This window comes from Melopsittacus undulatus, chromosome 22 (genome assembly GCF_012275295.1).
Source record: "Melopsittacus undulatus isolate bMelUnd1 chromosome 22, bMelUnd1.mat.Z, whole genome shotgun sequence".
Lineage (NCBI taxonomy): Eukaryota > Metazoa > Chordata > Aves > Psittaciformes > Psittaculidae > Melopsittacus > Melopsittacus undulatus.
In genome coordinates this window covers 1,327,641-1,352,409 of record NC_047548.1, presented here as the reverse complement: position 1 = coordinate 1,352,409, position 24,769 = coordinate 1,327,641, and the positions used below count along the sequence as shown (strand labels likewise).

Genomic DNA, 24,769 nt, shown 5'->3' with positions numbered 1-24,769 from the left:
TCTATGGGGGGTTATTATGGGCTGTCCATGGGGGGTCATTATGGACTGTCCATAGGTGCCTATGTGAGTTACTATGGGCTGCCTATTGGGGTATATGGAGGTTATTATGGGTTACCTATAGGTGCCTATAAAGGGTTATTATGGGTTGTCCATTGGTGTCTATGGAAGTTATTATGGGCTGCCCATAGGTGTCTGTGTGGGTTATTATGGGCTGCCCATTGGTGTTTATGGAGGTTATGGGTTACCCATAGGTGTCTATGGGGGGTTATTATGGGTTACCGATTGTTGTCTATGGGGGGGTTATTATGGGCTGTCCATAGGTACCTATGGGGGTTATTATGGGCTGCCCATAGATATCTATGGGGGTTATTATGGGCTGCCCATAGGTATCTATGGAGGTTATTATGGGCTGTCCATAGGTGTCTATGGAGGTTATTATGGGCTGTCCATAGGTGCCTATGGAGGTTATTGGGGGCTGTCCACAGGTGTCTATGGAGGTTATTATGGGTTGTCCATAGCTGCCCATGGGGATTATTATGGGCTGTCCATAGGTATCTATGGGGGTTATTATGGGTTACCCATAGGTGCCTATGTGGGTTACTATAGGCTGCCTGTAGGTGTCTATGGAGGTTATTATGGGTTGTCCATAGCTGCCCATGAGGATTATTATGGGCTGTCCATAGGTATCTATGGGGGTTATTATGGGCTGCCCATAGGTGTCTATGGGGGGGTTATTATGGGCTGCCCATAGGTATCTATGGGGGTTATTATGGGTTGTCCATAGGTATCTATGGGGGTTATTATGGGTTGTCCATAGGTATCTATGGGGGTTATTATGGGCTGCCCATAGGTATCTATGGGGGTTATTATGGGTTACCCATAGGTATCTATGGGGGTTATTATGGGTTACCCATAGCTGTCTATGTGGTCTGACCCCTCCCCCCGCAGGTGCTGGAGGGGCTGATGGCAGCCCCGGGCGGGGGGGGGCTCTCCCCCTGGCGCCGCCGCCCCCCCCGCGCTGCAGCCGCGTTGGAAGCGGGTCCTGGGCTGGTCGGGGCCTGTGCCCAGACCCCGTCATGGACATAGAGCTGTGGCCATCAAAGAGCTGATCGTGGTGTTCGGGGGGGGCAACGAGGGCATCGTGGATGAGCTGCATGTCTACAACACTGGTGAGGACGTAATGGGGTTATAATGGGGTTATAATGGGGTTATAATGGGGGGTAATGGGGTTATAATGGGGGGTAATGGGGTTATAATGGGGGGTAATGGGGTTATAATGGGGTTATAATGGGGGTAATGGGGTTATAATGGGGGGTAATGGGGTTATAATGGGGTTATAATGGGAGTAATGGGGTTATAATGGGGTTATAATGGGGGTAATGGGGTTATAATGGGGTTATAATGGGAGTAATGGGGTTATAATGGGGGGTAATGGGGTTATAATGGGGGGTAATGGGGACAACGAGGGCATCGTGGACGAGCTGCACGTCTACAACACTGGTGAGGCCAATGGGGTTATAATGGGGGTAATGGGGTTATAATGGGGTTATAATGGGGGTAATGGGGTAATGGGGGTAAAGGGGTTATAATGGGGGTAATGGGGTTATAATGGGGGGTAATGGGGTTATAATGGGGGTGTAATGGGGTTATAATGGGGGTAATGGGGTTATAATGGGGTTATAATGGGGGTAATGGGGTTATAATGGGGGTAAAGGGGTTATAATGGGGGTAATGGGGTTATAATGGGGGGTAATGGGGTTATAATGGGGGTGTAATGGGGTTATAATGGGGGTAATGGGGTTATAATGGGGGTAATGGGGTTATAATGGGGTTATAATGGGGGTAATGGGGTTATAATGGGGGGTAATGGGGTAATGGTGATAACTGGGGCATTGTGGACGAGCTGCACGTCTACAACACTGGTGAGGCCAATGGGGTTATAATGGGGGTAATGGGGTTATAATGGGGTTATAATGGGGGTAATGGGGTTATAATGGGGTTATAATGGGAGTAATGGGGTTATAATGGGGGGTAATGGGGTTATAATGGGGGGTAATGGGGACAACGAGGGCATCGTGGACGAGCTGCACGTCTACAACACTGGTGAGGCCAATGGGGTTATAATGGGGGGTAATGGGGTTATAATGGGGTTATAATGGGGGTAATGGGGTTACAATGGGGTTATAATGGAAGTAATGGGGGTTGTAATGGGGGCAAAGGGGTTATAATGGGGGTAATGGGGCAGGAATGGGGGTGACAATGTGGAGCAATGAAGGGGGAATAGGGGAGTAATGGAGCAACAATGAGGGGGGTAATGGGGGTGGAATGGGGCAAAATGGGGGGTAATGGGGGTCTCAGTGGGGCATTAATGGGGGGGTCAGTGGGGTATCAATGGGGCCGCTGTGTTACCCCATAGAGGTTCTGACCCCACTGCTCTCTAGGGCAGCAGGAGGGGGGCAGGTCCCTGCCGTCAGAGGGGGGCGGAGCCAGCAGCGCTGACCCCGCCCCCTCCTCCTCTGTCTCCGCCCCCTCCTCCTCTGTCCCCACCCCCTCCTCCTCTGTCTCCGCCCCCTCCTCCGCCCCCCCCGCAGCCACCAACCAATGGTTCATCCCGGCCGTGCGCGGGGACATCCCCCCAGGCTGTGCTGCCTACGGGTTCGTGTGCGACGGAACCAGACTGCTGGTGTTCGGGGGGATGGTGGAGTATGGCAAGTACAGCAACGACCTCTATGAGCTGCAGGTATGGGGTGTGCTATGGGGTGTGCTATGGGGTGTGCTATGGGGTGTGCTGTGGGGCTATGGGGTGTGCTATGGGGTGTGCTATGGGGCTGTGGGGTGTGCTGTGGGGTGTGCTATGGGGTGTGCTATGGGGCTATGGGGTGTGCTATGGGGTGAGCTGTGGGGCTATGGGGTGTGCTGTGGGGCTGGTGGAGTACGGCAAGTACAGCAACGACCTGTACGAGCTGCAGGTATGGGGTGTGCTGTGGGGCTATGGGGTGTGCTGTGGGGCTGTGGGGTGTGCTATGGGGTGTGCTATGGGGTGTGCTGTGGGGTGTGCTGTGGGGTGTGCTGTGGGGTGTGCTGTGGGGCTATGGGGTGTGCTATGGGGTGTGCTGTGGGGTGTGCTATGGGGTGTGCTGTGGGGTGTGCTATGGGGTGTGCTGTGGGGCTGTGGGGTGTGCTATGGGGTGTGCTGTGGGGTGTGCTGTGGGGTGTGCTGTGGGGCTATGGGGTGTGCTGTGGGGCTATGGGGTGTGCTGTGGGGTGTGCTATGGGGTGAGCTGTGGGGTGTGCTATGGGGTGTGCTATGGGGCTGTGGGGTGTGATGTGGGGTGTGCTGTGGGGCTATGGGGTGTGCTGTGGGGCTATGGGGCTATGGGGTGTGCTGTGGGGTGTGCTGTGGGGCTGTGGGGTGTGCAATGGGGATGGTGGAGTACGGCAAGTACAGCAACGACCTGTATGAGCTGCAGGTACAGCCTACGGGGTGTGCTATGGGGTGTGCTGTGGGGCTATGGGGTGTGCTGTGGGGTGTGCTATGGGGTGTGCTATGGGGTGTGCTATGGGGCTGTGGGGTGTGCTATGGGGTGTGCTATGGGGTGTGCTATGGGGTGTGCTATGGGGCTGTGGGGTGTGCTGTGGGGTGTGCTGTGGGGTGTGCTGTGGGGTGTGCTATGGGGTGTGCTATGGGTCTGGAGAAGGTTCTTATGGGTCTGGACTGGGTTCCTATGGGTCTGCCCCATAGCTCCAGGCCCTGCCCTAACCCCCCCTCCCCCAGGCAAGCCGCTGGGAATGGAAGCGCCTGAAGGCCAAGACCCCCAAGAACGGCCCCCCCCCCCTGCCCCCGCCTGGGCCACAGCTTCTCCCTGGTGGGCAACAAGTGTTACCTGTTCGGGGGGTTGGCGAATGACAGTGAGGACCCCAAGAACAACATCCCCCGGTGAGCGACCCACACTGACCCCACACTGACCCCACACTGACCCCACACTGACCCCACACTGACCCCGCACTGACCCCACACTGACCCCGCACTGACCCCACACTGACCCCACACTGACCCCACACTGACCCCACACTGACCCCACACTGACCCCACACTGACCCCACACTGACCCCGCACTGACCCCACACTGACCCACACTGACCCCACACTGACCCACACTGACCCCACACTGACCCCACACTGACCCACACTGACCCCTGCGCCCCACACTGACCCCACACTGACCCACACACTGACCCCACACTGACCCACACTGACCCCACACTGACCCACACTGACCCCACACTGACCCCTGCCCCACACTGACCCACACTGACCCCACACTGACCCCACACTGACCCCACACTGACCCCTGTGCCCCACACTGACCCCCTGCCCCACACTGACCCCCACACTGACCCCCTGCCCCACACTGACCCCCTGCCCCACACTGATCCCACACTGACCCCCACACTGACCCCCTGCCCCCCAGGTACCTGAATGACCTGTACGTGCTGGAGCTGCGCGCGGGCTCGGGGGTGCTGGCCTGGGACATCCCCATCACCTATGGGGTCCTGCCGCCACCGCGCGAGTCCCACACGGCTGTGGTGTACACGGAACGCGCCGCGCGGCGCTCGCGCCTCGTCATCTATGGCGGCATGAGCGGCTGCCGGCTCGGGGACCTCTGGACACTGGATATAGGTGAGGGGGGTGGGGGGGGCATTGGGTGCATTGATGCCATTGGTGTCATTGGTGTCATTGGTTTCATTGACGCTGTTGGTGTCATTGGTGCCATTGATTCCGTTGGTGCCATTGATGCCATTGATGCCGTTGGTGCCATTGACGCTGTTGGTGTCACTGGTGCCATTGATGCCGTTGGTGCCATTGATGCCATTGCTGTTATTGGTTTCATTGATGCTGTTGGTGTCATTGGTGTCATTGGTTCCATTGGCACCGTTGGTGTCATTGGTTCAATTGATGCTGTTGGTGTCATTGGTGCCATTGATGCCGTTGGTGTCATTGGTTGCGTTGACGCCGTCGGTGTCATTGGTATTGGTACCATTGATGTTACTGATGCCATTGGTGCTGTTGGTGCCATTGACTCCATTGGTGCCATTGACTCCATTGACTCCATTGGTGCCATTGACTCCATTGACTCCATTGACTTTATTGAGGCTATTGGTGCCATTGACTCCATTGACTCCATTGACGCCATTGTCTCCATTGTCTCCCCTGACCCCGTTACCGTCCCCCCCACAGAGACGCTGACATGGAACAAGCCAAGCCTCAGTGGGGTGGCCCCATTGCCGCGCAGCCTCCACTCGGCCACCACCATCGGCAACAAGTGAGGCCTATGGGGGCCCTGACCCCCCCCCAACCCACCCCCCCCCATCGAACCCCCCCTGACCCCTGCCCCCCCCCCAGGATGTATGTGTTCGGGGGATGGGTGCCCCTCGTCATGGACGACGTGAAGGTGGCGACGCATGAGAAGGAGTGGAAGTGCACGAACACCCTGGCCTGCCTCAACCTGGGTATGGGACTGCCTGAAACACCCCAAAATACCCCCAAAACACCCCAAAATACCCCTGAAACACCCCAAAATACCCCCAAAACACCCCTGAAACACCCTGAAACACCTCAAAATACCCCAAAATACCCCTAAAACACCCCAAAATACCCATGAAACACCTCAAAATACCCCCAAAACACCCCAAAATAGCCCCGAAACACCCTGAAACACCCCAAAATACCCCCTAAACACCCTGAAACACCCCAAAATACCCCCAAAACACCCCAAAATACCCCTGAAACACCCTGAAATACCCCCAATACCCATGGAACACCCCAAAATACCCCTGAAACATCTCAAAATACCCCAAAATACCCATTAAACACTGAAAAATACCCCTGAAACACCCCAAAATACACCCGAAATACCCCTCAAACACCTGAAATACCCCGAAACGCCCTAAGATACCCCTGAAACACCCCAAAATACCCATGAAACACCCCAAAATACCCCCAATCCACCCCAAAACACCCTGAAATACCCTTAAACACCCCAAATACCCCTGAAACACCTCAAAATATCCCTGAAACACCCCAAAATACCCATGAAACACCCTAAAATACACCCGAAATACCCCCAAGACACCCAAAATACCCCTGAAACACCCTGAAATACCCCCAATACCCATGGAACACCCCAAAATCCCCCTGAAACATCTCAAAATACCCCAAAATACCCATGAAACACTGAAAAATACCCCTGAAACACCCCAAAATACACCCGAAATACCCCTCAAACACCTGAAATACCCCGAAACGCCCTAAGATACCCCTGAAACACCCCAAAATACCCCTGAAACACCCGAAAATACCCCCAATCCACCCCAAAACACCCTGAAATACCCTTAAACACCCCAAATACCTCTGAAACACCTCAAAATATCCCTGAAACACCCCAACATACCCATGAAACACCCTAAAATATACCCGAAATACCCCCCAAAACACCCCTGAAGTACTCCAAAATAGCCCAAAATACCTTGAAACACCCCAAAATACCCCTGTAACACCCCAAAATACCCCCAAAACACCCCCCCCCCCATCACCCCTAACCCCATTGCCCCCCCCAGACTCCATGTCCTGGGAGCCCATCGTCATGGACACGCTGGAGGACAACGTGCCGCGGGCGCGCGCCGGTCACTGTGCCGTGGCCATCGCCACGCGCCTCTACATCTGGAGCGGCCGCGACGGATACCGCAAGGCCTGGAACAACCAGGTCTGCTGCAAGGACCTCTGGTACCTGGAGACCGGTGAGCAACACAACACCCCATTGGTTACAGCCAGGGATCCCCCCATCCCTATTGGTTGCACCCAGGGATCCCCCCCGTCCCTATTGGTTACACCCAGGGATCCTCCATCCCCATTGGTTACATCCAGGGTTTCCCCCCTCCCCATTGGTTACACCCAGGGATCCCCCCATCCCCATTGGTTGCACTCAGGGATCCCCCCATCCCTATTGGTTACACCTGGGGGTGGCCCCGTCCCCATTGGTTACACCCAGGGATCCCCCCGTCCCCATTGGTTACACCCAGGGATCCCCCCGTCCCTATTGGTTACACCCAGGGATCCCCCGTCCCCATTGGTTACACCCAGGGATCCCCCCATCCCTATTGGTTACACCCAGGGATCCCCCCATCCCTATTGGTTACACCTGGGGGTGGCCCCGTCCCCATTGGTTACACCCAGGGATCCCCCATACCCATTGGTTACATCCAGGGATCCCCCATACCCATTGGTTACACCCAGGGATCCCCCATACCCATTGGTTACATCCAGGGATCCCCCCATCCCTATTGGTTACACCCAGGGATCCTCCATCCCCATTGGTTGCACTCAGGGATCCCCCCCCTCCCCATTGGTTACACCTATGGGTGGCCCTGTCCCCATTGGTTACACCCAGAGATCCCCCATCCCTATTGGTTATACCCAGGGGCTCCCCCCTCCCCATTGGTTGTACCCATGGGCTCCCCCCTCCCCATTGGTCACCCTCAGATCTCCCCCCTCCCCATTGGTTGTACCCATGGGTTTCCCCCTCCCCATTGGTTGTACCCATGGTCTCCCCCTCCCCATTGGTTGTACCCATGGTCTCCCCCTCCCCATTGGTCACCCTCAGATCTCCCCCCTCCCCATTGGTTACACTCGGGTCTCCCCCTCCCCATTGGTTGTACCCATGTTCTCCCCCCTCCCCATTGGTTGTACCCATGGTCTCCCCCCTCCCCATTGGTTGTACCCATGGGTTCCCCCCTCCCCATTGGTCACCCTCAGATCTCCCCCCTCCCCATTGGTCACCCTCAGATCTCCCCCTCCCCATTGGTTGTACCCATGTTCTCCCCCCTCCCCATTGGTTGTCCCCATGGGTTCCCCCCTCCCCATTGGTTGTACCCATGGGTTCCCCCCTCCCCATTGGTTGTACCCAGTTCCCCCCTCCCCATTGGTCTCTCCCCCCCCAGAGCGCCCCCCCGCGCCTGCGCGGGTGCAGCTGGTCCGTGCCAACACCACATCATTGGAGGTGAGCTGGGGTCCGGTGCCCACGGCAGACTCATACCTGCTGCAGCTACAGAAGTACGAGCTCCCAGCAGCCCCCGCGGCTCCGCCGGTGCCGTCGGTACCGGCCAACCCCCCGAAGAGCCCCGCCCCCGCCGCGGCCGCTCCCCCGGCCCCCCCCGCGCCGCCGCCGCCGGTGGTACCGCCCGTGGGGCTGACGCTGCTGCCGCCGCCGCCGCCCCCCCCCGCGGCCCCGCCCACCGCCCCCCCCCGCGGCCTCTGCGCCTGCGCACTGCGCGCCCGCAGCGCCACCGTCCGGTGCGGCTGTGCAAGTGCTGCCCGCGGGGAACACAACCGGAACCGGAAGCGGAACTGCGGGCAGGAGCACTGGTGAGGGGGGGGGGATGGGGGGGGATGGGGGGGGGTATAGGGGTGAGATATGGGGGGGATATAGAAGGGATATAGGGTGGACATGGGGTGGATATAGGGGAGATATGGGGGGGATTGGGGGGGGATATGGGGAGGGATATGGGGGGGATATAGGGTGGATATGGGGGGGATATAGGGGAGATATGGGGGGGATTGGGGGGGGATATGGGGTGGATATAGGGTGGATATGGGGGGGATATAGGGTGGATATGGGGGGGATATGGGGAGATATAGGGGGGATATGGGGGAGATAGGGGCAGATATGGGGGGATAGAAGGATGTGGGGGATAGGGATGGATAAGGACATAGTAGAGGATATAGGGGGATAGAGGATTATGATAGAGAGGAATGTGGGGGGAGAGGGGAATTTGGGGGAGTATGGGGGGGATATGGGGATACGGGAGGGGGTAGAAGCATGGGATATGGGATATGGGGGATATGGGATATGGGGGATATGGGATATAGGGGATATGGGATATGGGGGATATGGGATATAGGGGATATGGGATATGGGGGATATGGGATATGGGGGATATGGGATATAGGGGATATGGGATATGGGGGATATGGGATATAGGGGATATGGGATATGGGGGATATGGGATATGGGGGGTATGGGATATGGGGGATATGGGATATGGGATATGGGGGATATGGGATATGGGGGATATGGGATATGGGATATGGGGGGTATGGGGGGATGAGGGCATAGGGGCTGGGACAGAACCATGGGCTGGGGCTGGGGGTGTTTCCTGCCCCCCCCACACTGACCCCCCCCCCCCCGCAGGTGTCCCGGCCGTGCTGAAGGTCACCGGTCCCCCCGCGGCCGCAGCCGGTGCCCCCCTGGTGAGCGTGAGAGCAGCTGCCCCCCCCGGCAAGGCTCCGGTGACGGTGACGTCACTGCCGGGGGTGCGCATGGTGGTGCCGGGACAGAGCCCGCAGGGCACGGTGAGGGTCGTGGGGGGGGCATTGGGGTCAGGGGGGGGTCACCGTTACCATGGGGGGGTCACCATCACCATGGGGGGGGTCACCATCCCCATGGGGTTGTCACCATCACCATAGGGGGATCACCATCACCATAGGAGGGTCACTGTTACTATAAGGGGTGTCACCGTCACCTTGGGGGTGTCACCATCACCTTGGGGGGGTCACCATCACCATGGGGGGGTCACCATTACCATGGGGGGGTCACCATCACCATAGGAGGGTCACTGTTACTATAAGGGGTGTCACCGTCACCTTGGGGTTGTCACCATCACCATGGGGGTGTCACTGTCACCATGGGGGGGTCACCGTTACCATAGGGGGATCACCATCACCATAGGAGGGTCACTGTTACTATAAGGGGTGTCACCATCACCTTGGGGGTGTCACCATCACCTTGGGGGTGTCACCATCACCTTGGGGTTGTCACCATCACCATGGGGTTGTCACCATCACCTTGGGGTTGTCCCCATCACCATTGGGGTGTCCCCATCCCCATGGGGTTGTCACCGTCACCATGGGGTTGTCACCATCACCTTGGGGGTGTCCCCATCACCATTGGGGTGTCCCCATCCCTGTGCCGCGGGTGCTGAGCCGCTGCCCCCCAGGTGCTGGGCAGCTCCCCCCAGCTCACGGGTATGGCTGCCCTGGCCGCGGCTGCTGCCGCCACCCAGAAGATCCCTCCCGCGGCACCCGCGGTGCTGAGTGTCCCTCCCGGTGCCACCATCGTCAAGACCGTGGCCGTGACCCCCGGAACCCCCTCCCTGCCCCCCAGCGTCAAGGTGGCCTCGGCGCCCGTCATGGTGAGAGTGAGACCCCCCCGGTGCCCCCCATAACTGGTGGCCCCACATGGTCCCCATTGTGTCCCCCTATTCCCATTGTCTCCCCATTGTCCCTCCATTATCCTCATTGTCCCCCCATTATTCCCATTGTGTCCCCATTGTCCCCATTGTCTCCGTTGTCCCCATTATTCCCCCATTATTCCCCCATTATCCCCCTTATTCTCCTCATTATCCCCATTATCCCATTGTCCCCATTATCCCCATTATCCCATTGTCCCCATTATCCCCATTATCCCATTGTCCCCATTATCCCCATTATCCCATTGTCCCCATTATCCCCATTATCCCATTGTCCCCATTATCCTATTGTCCCCATTATCTCCATTATTCTCCCGTTATGTGTTTTATTGTCCCATTATTCTCCCATTATCCCCATTATTCTCCTATTGTCTCCATTATCCTCATTATTGTCCCATTATCTTCCCATTGTCCCCATTATCCCCCTTATTCTCCCATTATCCTATTGCCCCCACCCCCCATCTCCCCACCCCCCATTGCAGGTCACCAACCCGGCCACCCGGATGCTGAAGACGGCAGCAGCTCAGGTGGGGACCTCGGGGGGGGCAGCAGCTCCCACCCCCCCCCCCGCCCGTCCCATCATCACCGTGCACAAGTCAGGGGCAGTGACTGTGGCTCAGCACCAGGCTCAGGTGGTGACCACTGTGGTTGGGGGGGTCACCAAAACCATCACCCTGGTCAAGAGCCCCATCTCCGTGCCGGGGGGCAGCGCCCTGGTGAGTGCCATGGACACGCGATGGGGGGGACCCGGCTATGGGGGGCAATGGGAGGGGATTGGGGGGGTCTGACCCTGTTCCCCCCCCCCAGATCTCCAACCTGGGCAAGGTGATGTCCGTGGTGCAGACGAAGCCAGTTCAGAGCTCGGCTGTCACCGGGCAGGCGTCAACCGGACCCGTGACCCAGATCATCCAGGTGGGACCCCCCCCATGACCCCAGTGACCCCAGTGACCCCATGGCTTTGGTGACACCATTGGTTTGGTGACACCATGGCCCCAATGACCCCATGGCCCCGGTGACCCCATTCCCGGTGTCCCCCCCGCAGACCAAGGGGCCGCTGCCGGCAGGCACCATCCTCAAGCTGGTGACGTCGGGGGATGGGAAGCCCACGACCCTGCTGAGCACCAGCCAGGCTGGTGCCGGCGCCGCCAAACCCACTCTCCTTGGCATCAGCAGCGTCTCCCCCAGCACCACCAAACCCGGCACCACAACCATCATCAAGACCATCCCCATGTCGGCCATCATCACCCAGGCGGGGGCCACTGGTGAGCAGAGCCCAGCACCGGTGATGGCATCACCGACACCATCACCAACACTGGTGATGCCATCACCAACCTCATCACCAACACTGGTGATGCCATCACCAACCCCATCCCCATCACTGGTGATGGCATCACCGACCCCATCCCCAGCACTGGTGATGGCATCACCGACCCCATCCCCAGCACTGGTGATGGCATCACCGACCCCATCCCCATCACTGGTGATGCCATCACCGACCCCATCCCCAGCACTGGTGATGCCATCACTGACCCCATCCCCAGCACTGGTGATGCCATCACCGACCCCATCCCCAGCACTGGTGATGGCATCACCGACCCCATCCCCATCACTGGTGATGCCATCACCGACCCCATCCCCAGCACTGGTGATGCCATCACCGACCCCATCCCCAGCACCGGTGATACCATCACCCCCCCCCCCCCCCCCATTGCCATCACTGAGCCCATGTCCCCCCCCCAGGTGTCACCAGCAGCCCTGGCATCAAGTCTCCCATCACCATCATCACCACCAAGGTGATGACCTCGGGCACAGGGACCCCAGCCAAGATCATCACCGCGGTGCCCAAGCTGGGTACCGGGCACGGCCAGCAAGGGGTGACACAGGTAAAGGGGGGGGGCACACGGCAATGGGGACCCCCCCCCCCCATGTGTGTGCCATGAGCCCCCCCCCCCATCACCCCCTCTGTGCCCCCCCCAGGTTGTCCTCAAGGGAGCTCCGGGGCAGCCGGGCACCATCCTGCGCACGGTGCCCATGGGGGGGGTGCGTTTGGTCACCCCCGTTACCGTCTCTGCCGTCAAACCCACGGTCACCACACTGGTGGTGAAGGGCACTACCGGTGAGTGTGTGACCCCCCAACCATCACCAACCCCCCCCCCCAACCCCCACATTGACCCCACACTGGTGGTGAAGGGCACTACCAGTGAGTGCTCCCCCCCCAACCACCATCACCAACCCCCCCCCCCCCCCCCCCAGCCCCACATTGACCCCACACTGGTGGTGAAGGGCGCTACCAGTGAGTGCTCCCCCCCCAACCCCCATCACCAACCCCCCCCCCCCCCCCCAGCCCCACATTGACCCCACACTGGTGGTGAAGGGCACTACCGGTGAGTGTGTGACCCCCCCACAACCACCATCACCAAACCCCCCCCCCCCACCCCCACATTGACCCCACACTGGTGGTGAAGGGCACTACCGGTGAGTGCCCCCCCCCAACCATCACCAACCCCCCCCCCCAACCGCCACATTGACCCCACACTGGTGGTGAAGGGCACTACCGGTGAGTGTGTGACCCCCCCACAACCACCATCACCAAACCCCCCCCCCCAACCCCCACATTGACCTCACACTGGTGGTGAAGGGCACTACCGGTGAGTGTGTGACCCCCCAACCATCACCAAACCCCCCCCCCCCAGCCCCACATTAACACCACACTGGTGGTGAAGGGCACTACCGGTGAGTGCCCCCCCACCATCACCAACCCCCCCCCCCCCAGCCCCACATTGACCCCACACTGGTGGTGAAGGGCACTACCGGTGAGTGTGTGACCCCCCCCAACCATCACCAACCCCCCCCCAGCCCCCACATTGACCCCCCGGTGTCACCGCAGGTGTCACCACACTGGGTACAGTGACCGGGACGGTGTCCACCAGCCTGGCGGGTGCAGGGGGTCACAGTGCCACAGCCTCCCTCGCCACCCCCATCACCACACTCGGCACCATCGCGACCCTGTCGAGCCAGGTCCTCAACCCTGCGGCCATCACCGTGTCCGCGGCACAGAGCTCGGTGACGGCCACCGGCGCGCTGGGAACACCGACCATCACCATGCAGGTGGGGGGGGCACCGGGGTGATGGGCATGGGGGGTTGGGATGGGTGCCAATGGGGGTACTGGTGCCAATGGGGGTCCCTGTTTGGCAATGGGGGTCCCTTGGTGCCAATGGGGATCCCTTGGTGCCAATGGGGATCCCTTGGTGCCAATGGGGGAACTGGTGCTAATGGGGATCCCTGTTTGGCAATGGGGATCCCTTGGTGCCAATGGGGGTGCTGGTGCCAATGGGGATCCCTTGGTGCCAATGGGGGTACTGGTGCCAATGGGGATCCCTTGGTGCCAATGGGAGTACTGGTGCCAATGGGGATCCCTCGGTGCCAATGGTGGTGCCGGTGCTGACCCCACCCCCTCCGCCCCCAGCCCGTGGCTCCGCCCACCCAAGTGACACTGATCACGGCCCCCGGGGGGGGGGTTGAGGCTCAGGCTGTTCCCGACCTCCCGGTGTCCATCCTGGCCTCACCCACGGCCGAGCAACCGGCACCGGCCGGCACCGAAGCTGACGCCGGCACCGTGACCCTGGTGTGCTCCAACCCCCCATGTGAGACCCATGACACCGGCACCACCAACACCGCAACAACAACCATGGCATCGGGGCCTTGTTCTAACCCCCCATGTGAGACCCATGACACCGGCACCACCAACACCGCAACCACCACCATGGCATCGGGGCCTTGTTCTAACCCCCCCTGCGAGACCCATGACACCGGCACCACCAACACCGCAACCACCACCATGGCATCGGGGCCTTGCTCCAACCCCCCTTGTGAGACCCACGACACCGGCACCACCAACACCGCAACCACCACCATGGCATCGGGGCCTTGTTCCAACCCCCCTTGTGAGACCCACGACACCGGCACCACCAACACCGCAACCACAACCATGGCATCGGGGCCTTGTTCCAACCCCCCTTGTGAGACCCATGACACCGGCACCACCAACACCGCAACCACCACCATGGCATCGGGGCCCTGTTCCAACCCCCCATGTGAGACGCATGAGACCGGCACCACCAACACTGCCACCACTACCATGGCGGCAGGGCCATGCTCCAATCCTCCACATGAGATGGGCACAACCACCACAGCCACCAGCACCGTGGTCACCATGTCCCAGCCATGTTCCAGCGCCTCCTGTGAGCCCCATGGCACCAGCACCACCAACACCATCATGGCTGCAGCATCCCAGCCCTGTTCCAACCCCCCTTGTGAGACCCATGACACCGGCACCACCAACACCGCAACCACCACCATGGCATCGGGGCCTTGTTCTAACCCCCCATGTGAGACCCATGAGACCGGTACCACCAACACCGCAACCACCACCATGGCATCGGGGCCTTGTTCTAACCCCCCATGTGAGACCCATGAAACTGGCACCACCAACACGGTGACAACCACCGCATCCCGGCTGTGCTCCAACCCCCCTTGTGAAACACATGAGACCGGCACCACCAACACCGCAACCACCACCATGGCATCGGGGCCTTGTTCTAACCCCCCCTGCGAGACCCATGAAACTGGCACCACCAACACGGTGACAACCACCGCGTCCCGGCTGTGTTCTAACCCCCCATGTGAGACCCATGAGACCGGCACCACTAACACCACCACCACCACCATGGCATCGGGGCCCTGCTCCACCCCCCCCTGCCAGGTGCCAGCCACCGGCACCACCGACACCACCACCGTGGCCACCGCGTCACAGCCATGTGAGAGCCGCACCGGTGGCACCGGCACCACCACCGGCACCAGCACCGGCACCGGTCCCGGCTCCCCCCCCCCCAGCACCACCACAGTGCCAGGGACTGTGGCCGAGGGGCCCCCCCCCACCTGCTCCAACCCCCCCTGTGAGACCCACGAGACCGGGACCACCCCCACGGCCACCACGGTCACCGCAGCCATCGGCACCAACCCAGGTGATGGCATCACCATGGGGGGGGGGGGGGGGTGGCACCGTGACCCCAGCTGACCTCTGTGTGTCCCCCCCTCATAGAACCCCCCCCAGCGGCTGCCAATGGACAAGGGGAACCGGAGCCGCCCCCCCCGGGGGAGGGGCCCCCCCCCAGCCCCGGGCCCAGCTCCACGGGGCCCCCCCCACCCAGAGCCGTCACCAACGTCACCGCGGCCACACCGGTGCCAGCGCCTGCCCTGCCGGTGAGGGGCATGGGGGGGGTCATAGGGGATGGTGGGGGGGGCATTAAGGGTTAGGGGGGGTACATTGGGGGTGGGGGGCATTAAGGGCTATGGAGCTCTATGGGGGGGCATTAGGGGCAATGGGGACTCACTGGGGATGGAGGTTGGGGGTCATAGAGCACCATGGGGGGGTCATTGCTGCCTATGGGGCTGGGGGGTCCCCACCCACCCCCTTTAACCTCCTCTTTCCCTCCCCCCCCTTAGAGCATCTCGTCGCTGACGGAGCCCCCCCCGCCCCCCCCGGACCCCCCCGCCCCCCCAGCATCACCCCCCCCCCATCGGCCGCCCCTCCCCCCAGCAGTGGGGACCCCCCCCCCGGCTCCCCTCCCCCCGCCCCAGGCTCACCGGAGCCGTTGGCAGTGGTGGTGCTGCCGGGGGGGGGGGGCTGAGGGTGGTGGGGGGGGTGGGGGAGGGGGGGGGGCTCTGCCCCCGGAGCTGATGGCAGAGCCGCCGGCTCCGGCGCTCGTGGTCACCGGGCTCAGCCCCGAGGAGCTGGCGGTGACGGCAGCGGCTGAGGCTGCGGCAGCCGCGGCCACGGAGGAGGCTCAGGCTCAGGCTCAGGCGCTGGCGATCCAGGCGGTGCTGCAGGCGGCGCAGCAGGCGGTGCTGGGTGAGCCACATAGGGGGGTGGGGGGTATGGGGCTATGGGGGCTATGGGGGGCAATGGGGGCTATGGGGGTATGGGGGGGCTGGGGGGCAATGGGGATCCAGGCGGTGCTGCAGGCGGCGCAGCAGGCGGTGCTGGGTGAGCCACATAGGGGGTATGGGGGTATGGGGATATGGGGGTGCTATGGGGCTCTATGGGGGGCAATGGGGGTGTGGGGGGGCTGGGGGGCAGTAGGGATATGGGGGTGCTATGGAGGGCAATGGGGATCCAGGCGGTGCTGCAGGCGGCGCAGCAGGCGGTGCTGGGTGAGCCCCATAGGGGGGTATGGGGGTGTGGGGGTACAGGGGTGCTATGGGGGCTATGGGGGGTAATGGGGATCCAGGCGGCGCAGCAGGCGGTGCTGGATGAGCCCCATAGGGGGGTATGGGGGCAATGGGGGACTATGGGGGCTATGGGGGGCAGTGGGGATACAGGGATTCTATGTGGGGCAATGGAGGTACAGGGATGCTATGGGGATACAGGGATGCTATGAAAGGCAATTGGGATACAGGGATGCTATGGAGAGCAATGGGGGTACAGGGATTCTATGGGGGCAATGACAGTGCTATGGGGATAGGGGGGTGCTATGGGGGTACGGGGATGCTATGTGGGACAATGGAGGTACAAGGATGCTATGGGGGCAATGGGGGTACAGGGATGCTATGGAGGGCAGTGGGGGTACAGGGATGCTATGGAGGGCAGTGGGGGTACATGGATGCTATGGGGGCAATGGGGATACAGGGATGCTATGGAGGGCAGTGGGGATACAGGGATGCTATGGAGGGCAGTGGGGATACAGGGATGCTATGGAGGGCAGTGGGGATACAGGGTTGCTATGGAGGGCAGTGGGGGTACAGGGATGCTATGGAGGGCAGTGGGGGTACAGGGATGCTATGGGGGCAGTGGGGATACAGGGATGCTATGGAGGGCAGTGGGGGTACAGGGATGCTATGGAGGGCAGTGGGGATACAGGGATGCTATGGAGGGCAGTGGGGGTACAGGGATGCTATGGAGGGCAGTGGGGATACAGGGATGCTATGGAGGGCAGTGGGGGTACAGGGTTGCTATGGCAATACAGGGATGCTATGGGGATACAGGGATGCTGTTGGGCTCCATGTATCTTATATCCTGTATCTTATATCCCATACCCTATATCCCCCCCTCCCCCCCCCCAGGCGCAGCAGAGCCCCTGGAGAGCAGCACCGAGTCCGGGGGGGCCCCCCCCGATCTGGGGGTGGGGGAGGGGCAGGGGGGGCCCCTCCCCCTGGTGCTGACGCAGCAGGAGCTGGCGGCTCTGGTGCAGCAGCAGCAGTTGGAGCCCCCCCCCCCCGGCCCCTCCCCCGCCCCCCCCGCCCCTCCCCCCCTGCCCACCGAGCCCCTGGCTCCTGCTGACAGCCTCAATGACCCCCCCCCCACCGACACCAATGGGCTCGGGGAGGTGGCGGCTGGAGGAGCCACCGGAGACGGTGAGTGCCCATTGACTTACATTGGAGCCCATTGAACCCCATTGAGATCCATTGAACCCCATTGAGATCCATTGAACCCCATTGAGTTCCATTGAGAACCATTGAGGGCCATTGAACCCCATTGAGGGCCATTGAACCCCATTGAGAACCGTTGAGGGCCATTGAGCACACATTGACTTCCATTGAGTGCCATTGAACCCCATTGAGAACCATTGGACCCCATTGAGTTCCATTGAGAACCATTGAGGGCCATTGAACCCCATTGAGCCCCATTGACTTCCATTGACCTCCATTGAGCGTCCATTGACTTCCATTGAGTTTCATTGAGAACTATTGAGTGTTATTGAGCGCCCATTGAACCCATTGAGCGCCATTGAGTTCCATTGAGAACCATTGAACCCCATTGAGAACCATTGAACCCCATTGAGAACCATTGACTTCCATTGAACCCCGTTGAGTTCCATTGAACCCCATTGAGCCCCATTGAGTTCCATTGACTTCCATTGAACTCCATTGAGCGTCCATTGACTTCCATTGAGTTTCATTGAGAACTATTGAGTTCCATTGAGAACCATTGAGTGTTATTGAGCGCCCATTGAACCCATTGAGCGCCATTGAGTTTCATTGAGAACTATTGAGTTCCATTGAGAACCATTGAGTGTTATTGAGCGCCCATTGAACCCATTGAGCGCCATTGAGTTCCATTGAGAACCATTGAACCCCATTGAGAACCATTGAACCCCATTGAGAACCATTGACTTTCATTGAACCCCGTTGAGTTCCATTGAACCCCATTGAGCCCCATTGAGTTTCATTGAGAACTATTGAGTGTTATTGAGCGCCCATTGAACCCATTGAGCGCCATTGAGTTCCATTGAGAACCATTAAACCCCATTGAGAACCATTGAACCCCATTGAGAACCATTGACTTTCATTGAACCCCGTTGAGTTCCATTGAGCCCCATTGAGTTCCATTGAGCCCCATTGGCTCCCATTGACCCCCATTGATCCCCATTAACCCCCATTGCCCCTCCCACAGGCCTGTCTGCCCCCAGCTCCTTCGTGCCCCCCCCACCCGCGGTTGGCACCAGCCCAGCCAAGCTTCAAGCGGCCGCGGCCCTGGCGGAGGTGGCCAATGGCATCGAGAGCGGCCCCGCGGTGAGGGTCACCGGGGGGTCACCGGGGGGTCACCGGGGGGTCACTGTGGGGTGGTTGTGGGGTCACCGTGGGGGCACCGTGGGGTCACCATGGGGCAGTTGTGGGTCTCTATGGGGTGGTTGTGGGTCTCTCTCTATGGGTCTCTATGGGTCCCTATGGGTCTCTATGTGTCTCTATGTGTCTCTATGGGTCCCTATGTGTCTCTATGGGTCTCTATGTGTCTCTATGGGTCTCTATGTGTCTCTATGGGTCCCTATGGGTCTCTATGTGTCTCTATGGGTCTCTATGTGTCTCTATGTGTCTCTATGGGTCCCTATGTGTCTCTATGGGTCCCTATGTGTCTCTATGGGTCTCTATGTGTCTCTATGGGTCCCTATGGGTCTCTATGGGTCCCTATGGGTCCCTGTGGGTCACTGTGTGTCTCTGTGGGGCAGAAGCCGGAGCCGCCCCCCAAGACGCTGCTCAAGAAGGAGAACCAATGGTTCGATGTGGGAGTCATCAAAGGCACATCCATGATGGTGACTCACTACTTCCTGCCGGCCGAGGACGCGCCACCCACCGACGTGCGTGTACCTGCTCGCTATGGGGCTCGCTATGGGGCTGGGGGTCACTATGGGGCTGGGGGTCCGTATGGGGGTCACTATGGGGCTGGGGGTCACTGTGGGGCTGGGGGTCCCTATGGGGCTGGGGGTCCCTATGGGGCTGGGGGTCACTATGGGGCTGGGGGTCACTGTGGGGCTGGGGGTCACTGTGGGGCTGGGGGTCATTGTGGGGCTGGGGGTCACTGTGGGGCTGGGGGTCACTGTGGGGCTGGGGGTCGCTATGGGGCTGGGGGTCACTGTGGGGCTGGGGGTCACTGTGGGGCTGGGGGTCACTATGGGGCTGGGGGTCACTATGGGGCTGGGGGTCACTGTGGGGCTGGGGGTCCATGGGGGGGTCACTGGGGGTCCCTATGGGGCTGTGGGTCCGTATGGGGGTCACTGGGGGTCCCTGGGGGTGTCCCTGGGGGGGTCCTTGGGGGGGTCCCTGGGGAGGCTGTGGGTCCGTATGGGTCTCTATGTGTCCCTATGTATCCCTATGGGTCTCTATGTGTCCCTATGGGTCTCTATGGGTCTCTGTGGGCCCCACATCTCTGCCCTGCCCCCAGGACGATGCTGGGGGGGTCCCAGACCATTCTCAGCTGCGGCGCCAGGAGCTGCAGCCTGGAACCGCCTACAAGTTCCGCGTGGCCGGAGTCAACGCGTGCGGCCGCGGAGCCTTCTCGGAGCTGGCGGCCTTCAAAACCTGCCTGCCAGGGTACCCGGGAGCGCCGTGCGCCATCCGCATCAGCAAGGTACTGACTGCCCCATAGCCTGACCCATAGCACTGACCCATAGCCTGACCCATAGCACTGACCCATAGCCTGCCCCATAGCACTGACTGCCCCATAGCCTGCCCCATAGCACTGACCCATAGCACTGACCCATAGCACTGACCCACAGCCTGCCCCATAGCCTGACCCATAGCACTGACCCACAGCCTGACCCATAGCACTGACCCATAGCACTGACCCACAGCCTGCCCCATAGCCTGCCCCATAGCACTGACCCACAGCCTGCCCCATAGCCTGCCCCATAGCCTGACCCATAGCACTGCCCCATAGCACTGCCCCATAGCACTGACCCATAGCACTGACCCACAGCCTGACCCATAGCCTGCCCCATAGCACTGACTGCCCCATAGCACTGACCCATAGCACTGACCCATAGCACACACACACACCTGCCTGCCGGGGTACCCGGGAGCCCCCTGCGCCATCCGCATCAGCAAGGTACTGACTGACCCATAGCACTGACCCACAGCCTGACCCATAGCACTGACCCATAGCACTGACCCATAGCACTGACCCATAGCACACACACACACCTGCCTGCCGGGGTACCCGTGTGCCCCCTGCACCATCCGCATCAGCAAGGTACTGACCCACGGACTGCCCCATAGCACTGACCCATAGCCTGCCCTATAGCACTGCCCCATAGCCCTGCCCCATAGCATCACCTATAGCCCTGCCCCATAGCCTGCCCCATAGCATCACCCCTAGCCCTGCCCCACAGCCTCCACCCCCACTCACACGTCCCCCCCCCACAGAGCCCGGACGGGGCACACCTGACCTGGGAGCCTCCATCAGTGACCTCCGGCCGCATCCTGGAGTACTCAGTGTATTTGGCCATCGCCGGCGGTGGGGCCGAGCCCAGGGGGGGCTCTGGGGCCGCGGGGGGGGGGGGGGGGGGGCCCAGCCCCACTCGCCTTCATGCGGGTCTATTGTGGGCCCAGCCCCTCGTGCCTGGTCCCTGCCGGCAGCTTGGCCACGGCTCACATCGACCACAGCACCAAACCTGCCATCATCTTCCGCATCGCCGCGCGCAACGACAAAGGCTACGGCCCCGCCACGCAGGTGCGGTGGCTGCAGGGTGAGTGCACATGGGGTCCTATGGGGCTGACCCACACATGGGGTCCTATGGGGCTGACCCACACATGGGGGTCCTATGGGGCTGACCCACACATGGGGTCCTATGGGGCTGACCCACACATGGGGTCCTATGGGGCTGACCCACACATGGGGTTCTATGGGGCTACGGCCCCGCCACGCAGGTGCGGTGGCTGCAGGGTGAGTGCCCCACACATGGGGTTCTATGGGGCTGACCCACACATGGGGTTCTATGGGGCTGACCCACACATGGGGTCCTATGGGGCTACGGCCCCGCCACGCAGGTGCGGTGGCTGCAGGGTGAGTGCCCCACACATGGGGTTCTATGGGGCTGACCCACACATGGGGTCCTATGGGGCTGACCCACACATGGGGGTTCTATGGGGCTGACCCACACATGGGGTTCTATGGGGCTGCCCCACACATGGGGTTCTATGGGGCTGACCCACACATGGGGTCCTATGGGGCTGACCCACACATGGGGTCCTATGGGGCTGACCCACACATGGGGTCCTATGGGGCTGACCCACACATGTGGGGCTGGGCTCTGCTGTGGGTTCTATGGGGCTACGGGCCCGCCACACAGGTGCGGTGGCTGCAGGGTGAGTGCACATGGGGTCCTATGGGGCTGACCCACACATGGGGTTCTATGGGGCTGACCCACACATGGGGTTCTGTGGGGCTGCCCCACACATGGGGTTCTATGGGGCTGCCCCACACATGGGGTCCTATGGGGTTGACCCACACATGGGGTCCTGTGGGGCTGACCCACACGTGTGGGGCTGGGTTCTGCTGTGGGTTCTATGGGGCTACGGCCCCGCCACGCAGGTGCGGTGGCTGCAGGGTGAGTGCTGCTGCCCCACACATGGGGTCCTATGGGGCTGACCCACACATGGGGTTCTATGGGGCTGCCCCACACATGGGGTCCTATGGGGCTGACCCACACATGGGGTCCTATGGGGCTGACCCACACATGTGGGGCTGGGCTCTGCTGTGGGTTCTATGGGGCTACGGGCCCGCCACGCAGGTGCGGTGGCTGCAGGGTGAGTGCCCCACACATGGGGGTCCTATGGGGCTGACCCACACATGGAGTCCTATGGGGCTGACCCACACATGGGGTTCTATGGGGCTGACCCACACATGGGGTCCTATGGGGCTGACCCACACATGGGGTTCTATGGGGCTGACCCACACATGGGGTCCTATGGGGCTGACCCACACATGGGGTCCTATGGGGCTGACCCACACATGGGGTTCTATGGGGCTGACCCACACATGGGGGTCCTATGGGGCTGACTCACACATGTGGGGCTGTGCTCTGCTGTGCGTTCTATGGGGCTACGGCCCCGCCACACAGGTGCGGTGGCTGCAGGGTGAGTGCACATGGGGTCCTATGGGGCTGACCCACACATGGGGGTTCTATGGGGCTGACCCACACATGGGGGTTCTATGGGGCTGCCGCACACATGGGGTCCTATGGGGCTGACCCACACATGGGGTTCTATGGGGCTGCCCCACACATGGGGTCCTATGGGGCTGCCCCACACTTGGGGTCCCATGGGGCTACGGCCCGGCCACGCAGGTGGGTGATGGGGCTGACCCACACGTGTGGGGCTGGGCTCTGGTGCAGGTCCTATAGGGCTATGGGCCTGCCATGCAGGTGGGTGATGAGACCCTATGGGGCTGGGTGCAGGGGTTGGGAGCATCACCACTGGGTGCCATTAAGGACATGGCCTCAACTTGTGGGGCTGCAGCTCTTGCTGTGATGGGACTTGTGGGGCTGCCCCACAGGTGAGGGTCCCATTGAGGGTGTGGGGCGGGAGGTGCCCCCCCCATCACCCCCCACCTCTGCCCCATAGAGTCCAGCAAGGACGGAGCCGGGGCCAAACCCGCCAGCAAGCGCCCGCTGTCTTCCCCCGACCTGTGAGTGGGGCTGGGGGGATCTATGGGGCTGGGAGAGAATCTATGGGGCTGAGAGGAATCTATGGGGCTGGGGGGATCTATGGGACTGAGGGGATATCTATGGGGCTGAGGGGATATCTATGGGGCTGAGGGGGATCTATGGGACTGGGAGAGAATCTGTGGGGCTGGGGGGGATCTGGGTGGGGCTGAGAGGAATCTATGGGGCTGGGGGGATCTATGGGACTGAGGGGAAATCTATGGGGCTGGGGGGGATCTACGGGGCTGGGAGAGAATCTATGGGGCTGGGGGGGATCTGTGGGGCTGGGAGGGACCTATGGGGCTGAGGGGGTGCAAGGGGGTGTCTCTGGGGCTGGCTCAGGGCACTGGGGGTCTTGCTGTGGGGCAGGAGGAATGGGCCTGGGCAAGCCCATGGGGTGTGTGTGGGGCTGGGCTATGGGGCAGCCGCCCCACGGCTATCGCTATGGGGCAGCCCCACATCTCCCCCCCTGCCCCCCCAGGAAATCCGCTCCAAAGAAGCCGAAGGCCGAAGGGCAGTGAAGGACCCCGAGGGCTCCTGCCCCATAGCGGGGGGGGGGGGGGGGGGGGGCCCGGAGGCCGCAGTGGGGCAGGAGGGGGGAGGGGCGGGGGGGGGGTTTTTTACCTGTTGCAGTTGCTGGATGAATTTTGTACTCGCTGCCCCTCCCCCCCCCCCGGCCCCCCCTGTACAGACCCCCCGGGGGCCGCTATGGGGCAGCCATGGGGCGCTATGGGGCAGCCATGGGGCGCTATGGGGCAGCCCAGCCCCCTCCCCCCACCCCCCCCCGTGTATTATAGTGTATTGGGGGCCCCTCCCCCCCCCGTGACTGTCGTTTTTGTGCTATTTTGAGAATTAAAAGACATTTTTTTGGAGAAAATAAAGGGGGAGTTCGGTTGGGGGGGGGAGGGGGGGGGGAGGGGTACGGGAGGGGGGAGGGGCACGGGGGGGGAGGGGCACGGGGGGGGAGGGGCAACGGGAGGGGGGAGGGGCACGGGAGGGGGGAGGGGCACGGGGGGGGGGAGGGGCACGGGAGGGGGGAGGGGCACGGGGGGGGGAGGGGCACGGGAGGGGGGAGGGGCGCGGGGGGGGAGGGGCACGGGAGGGGGGAGGGGCACGGGGGGGGTCAATGCAGGGCTCGTGAATGGGAACCTTTATTGGGGGGTCAAACGAGGTCACGCCCCCCATGGGAACAGGCCCGGGGGGGGCCATGGGGGGGTTGGGGGGCAGGGATGGGTTGGGGGGCAGGGGGTGGTTGTGGGGCAGGGGGTGGTTGGGGGTCGGGGGGGGTTGGGGGTCGGGGGGGGGGGTTGGGGGGCAGGGATGGGTTGGGGGGCAGGGGGGGCTCAGTCTGGGGGGGCAGGGCAGGGTCTGTGCCTGCTGTGTGGGGCAGGGATGGGTTGTGGGTTGGGGGGGCCGAAGGTGGTTGTGGGGCAGGGGGTGGTTGGGGGTCGGGGGGGGGTTATGGGGCAGGGAGGGGTTATGGGGC

At 61.6% G+C, this 24,769-nt stretch overlaps 1 protein-coding gene across 1 annotated transcript; it reads left to right on the top strand.

Annotated features, from left to right (window-relative positions):
• Positions 1–27: 27 nt before the first annotated feature.
• HCFC1 (host cell factor C1) lies at positions 28–23,869 on the top strand. Its single transcript, XM_034071881.1, is given in 32 exon segments — positions 28–63; positions 971–1,169; positions 2,592–2,740; positions 3,776–3,826; positions 3,828–3,937; positions 4,473–4,681; positions 5,240–5,324; positions 5,405–5,511; positions 6,619–6,798; positions 7,999–8,231; positions 8,302–8,422; positions 9,249–9,409; positions 10,054–10,248; positions 10,788–11,021; positions 11,113–11,217; positions 11,348–11,567; positions 12,046–12,188; positions 12,283–12,421; positions 13,193–13,413; positions 13,773–15,330; positions 15,408–15,568; positions 15,812–15,854; positions 16,020–16,217; positions 17,429–17,570; positions 17,649–17,719; positions 18,759–18,877; positions 19,312–19,440; positions 20,025–20,210; positions 21,005–21,107; positions 21,142–21,327; positions 23,204–23,267; positions 23,765–23,869. Coding segments are annotated over 32 exon segments (5,898 nt in total). The 3' UTR covers positions 23,805–23,869.
• The last annotated feature ends 900 nt before the right edge of the window (positions 23,870–24,769 follow it).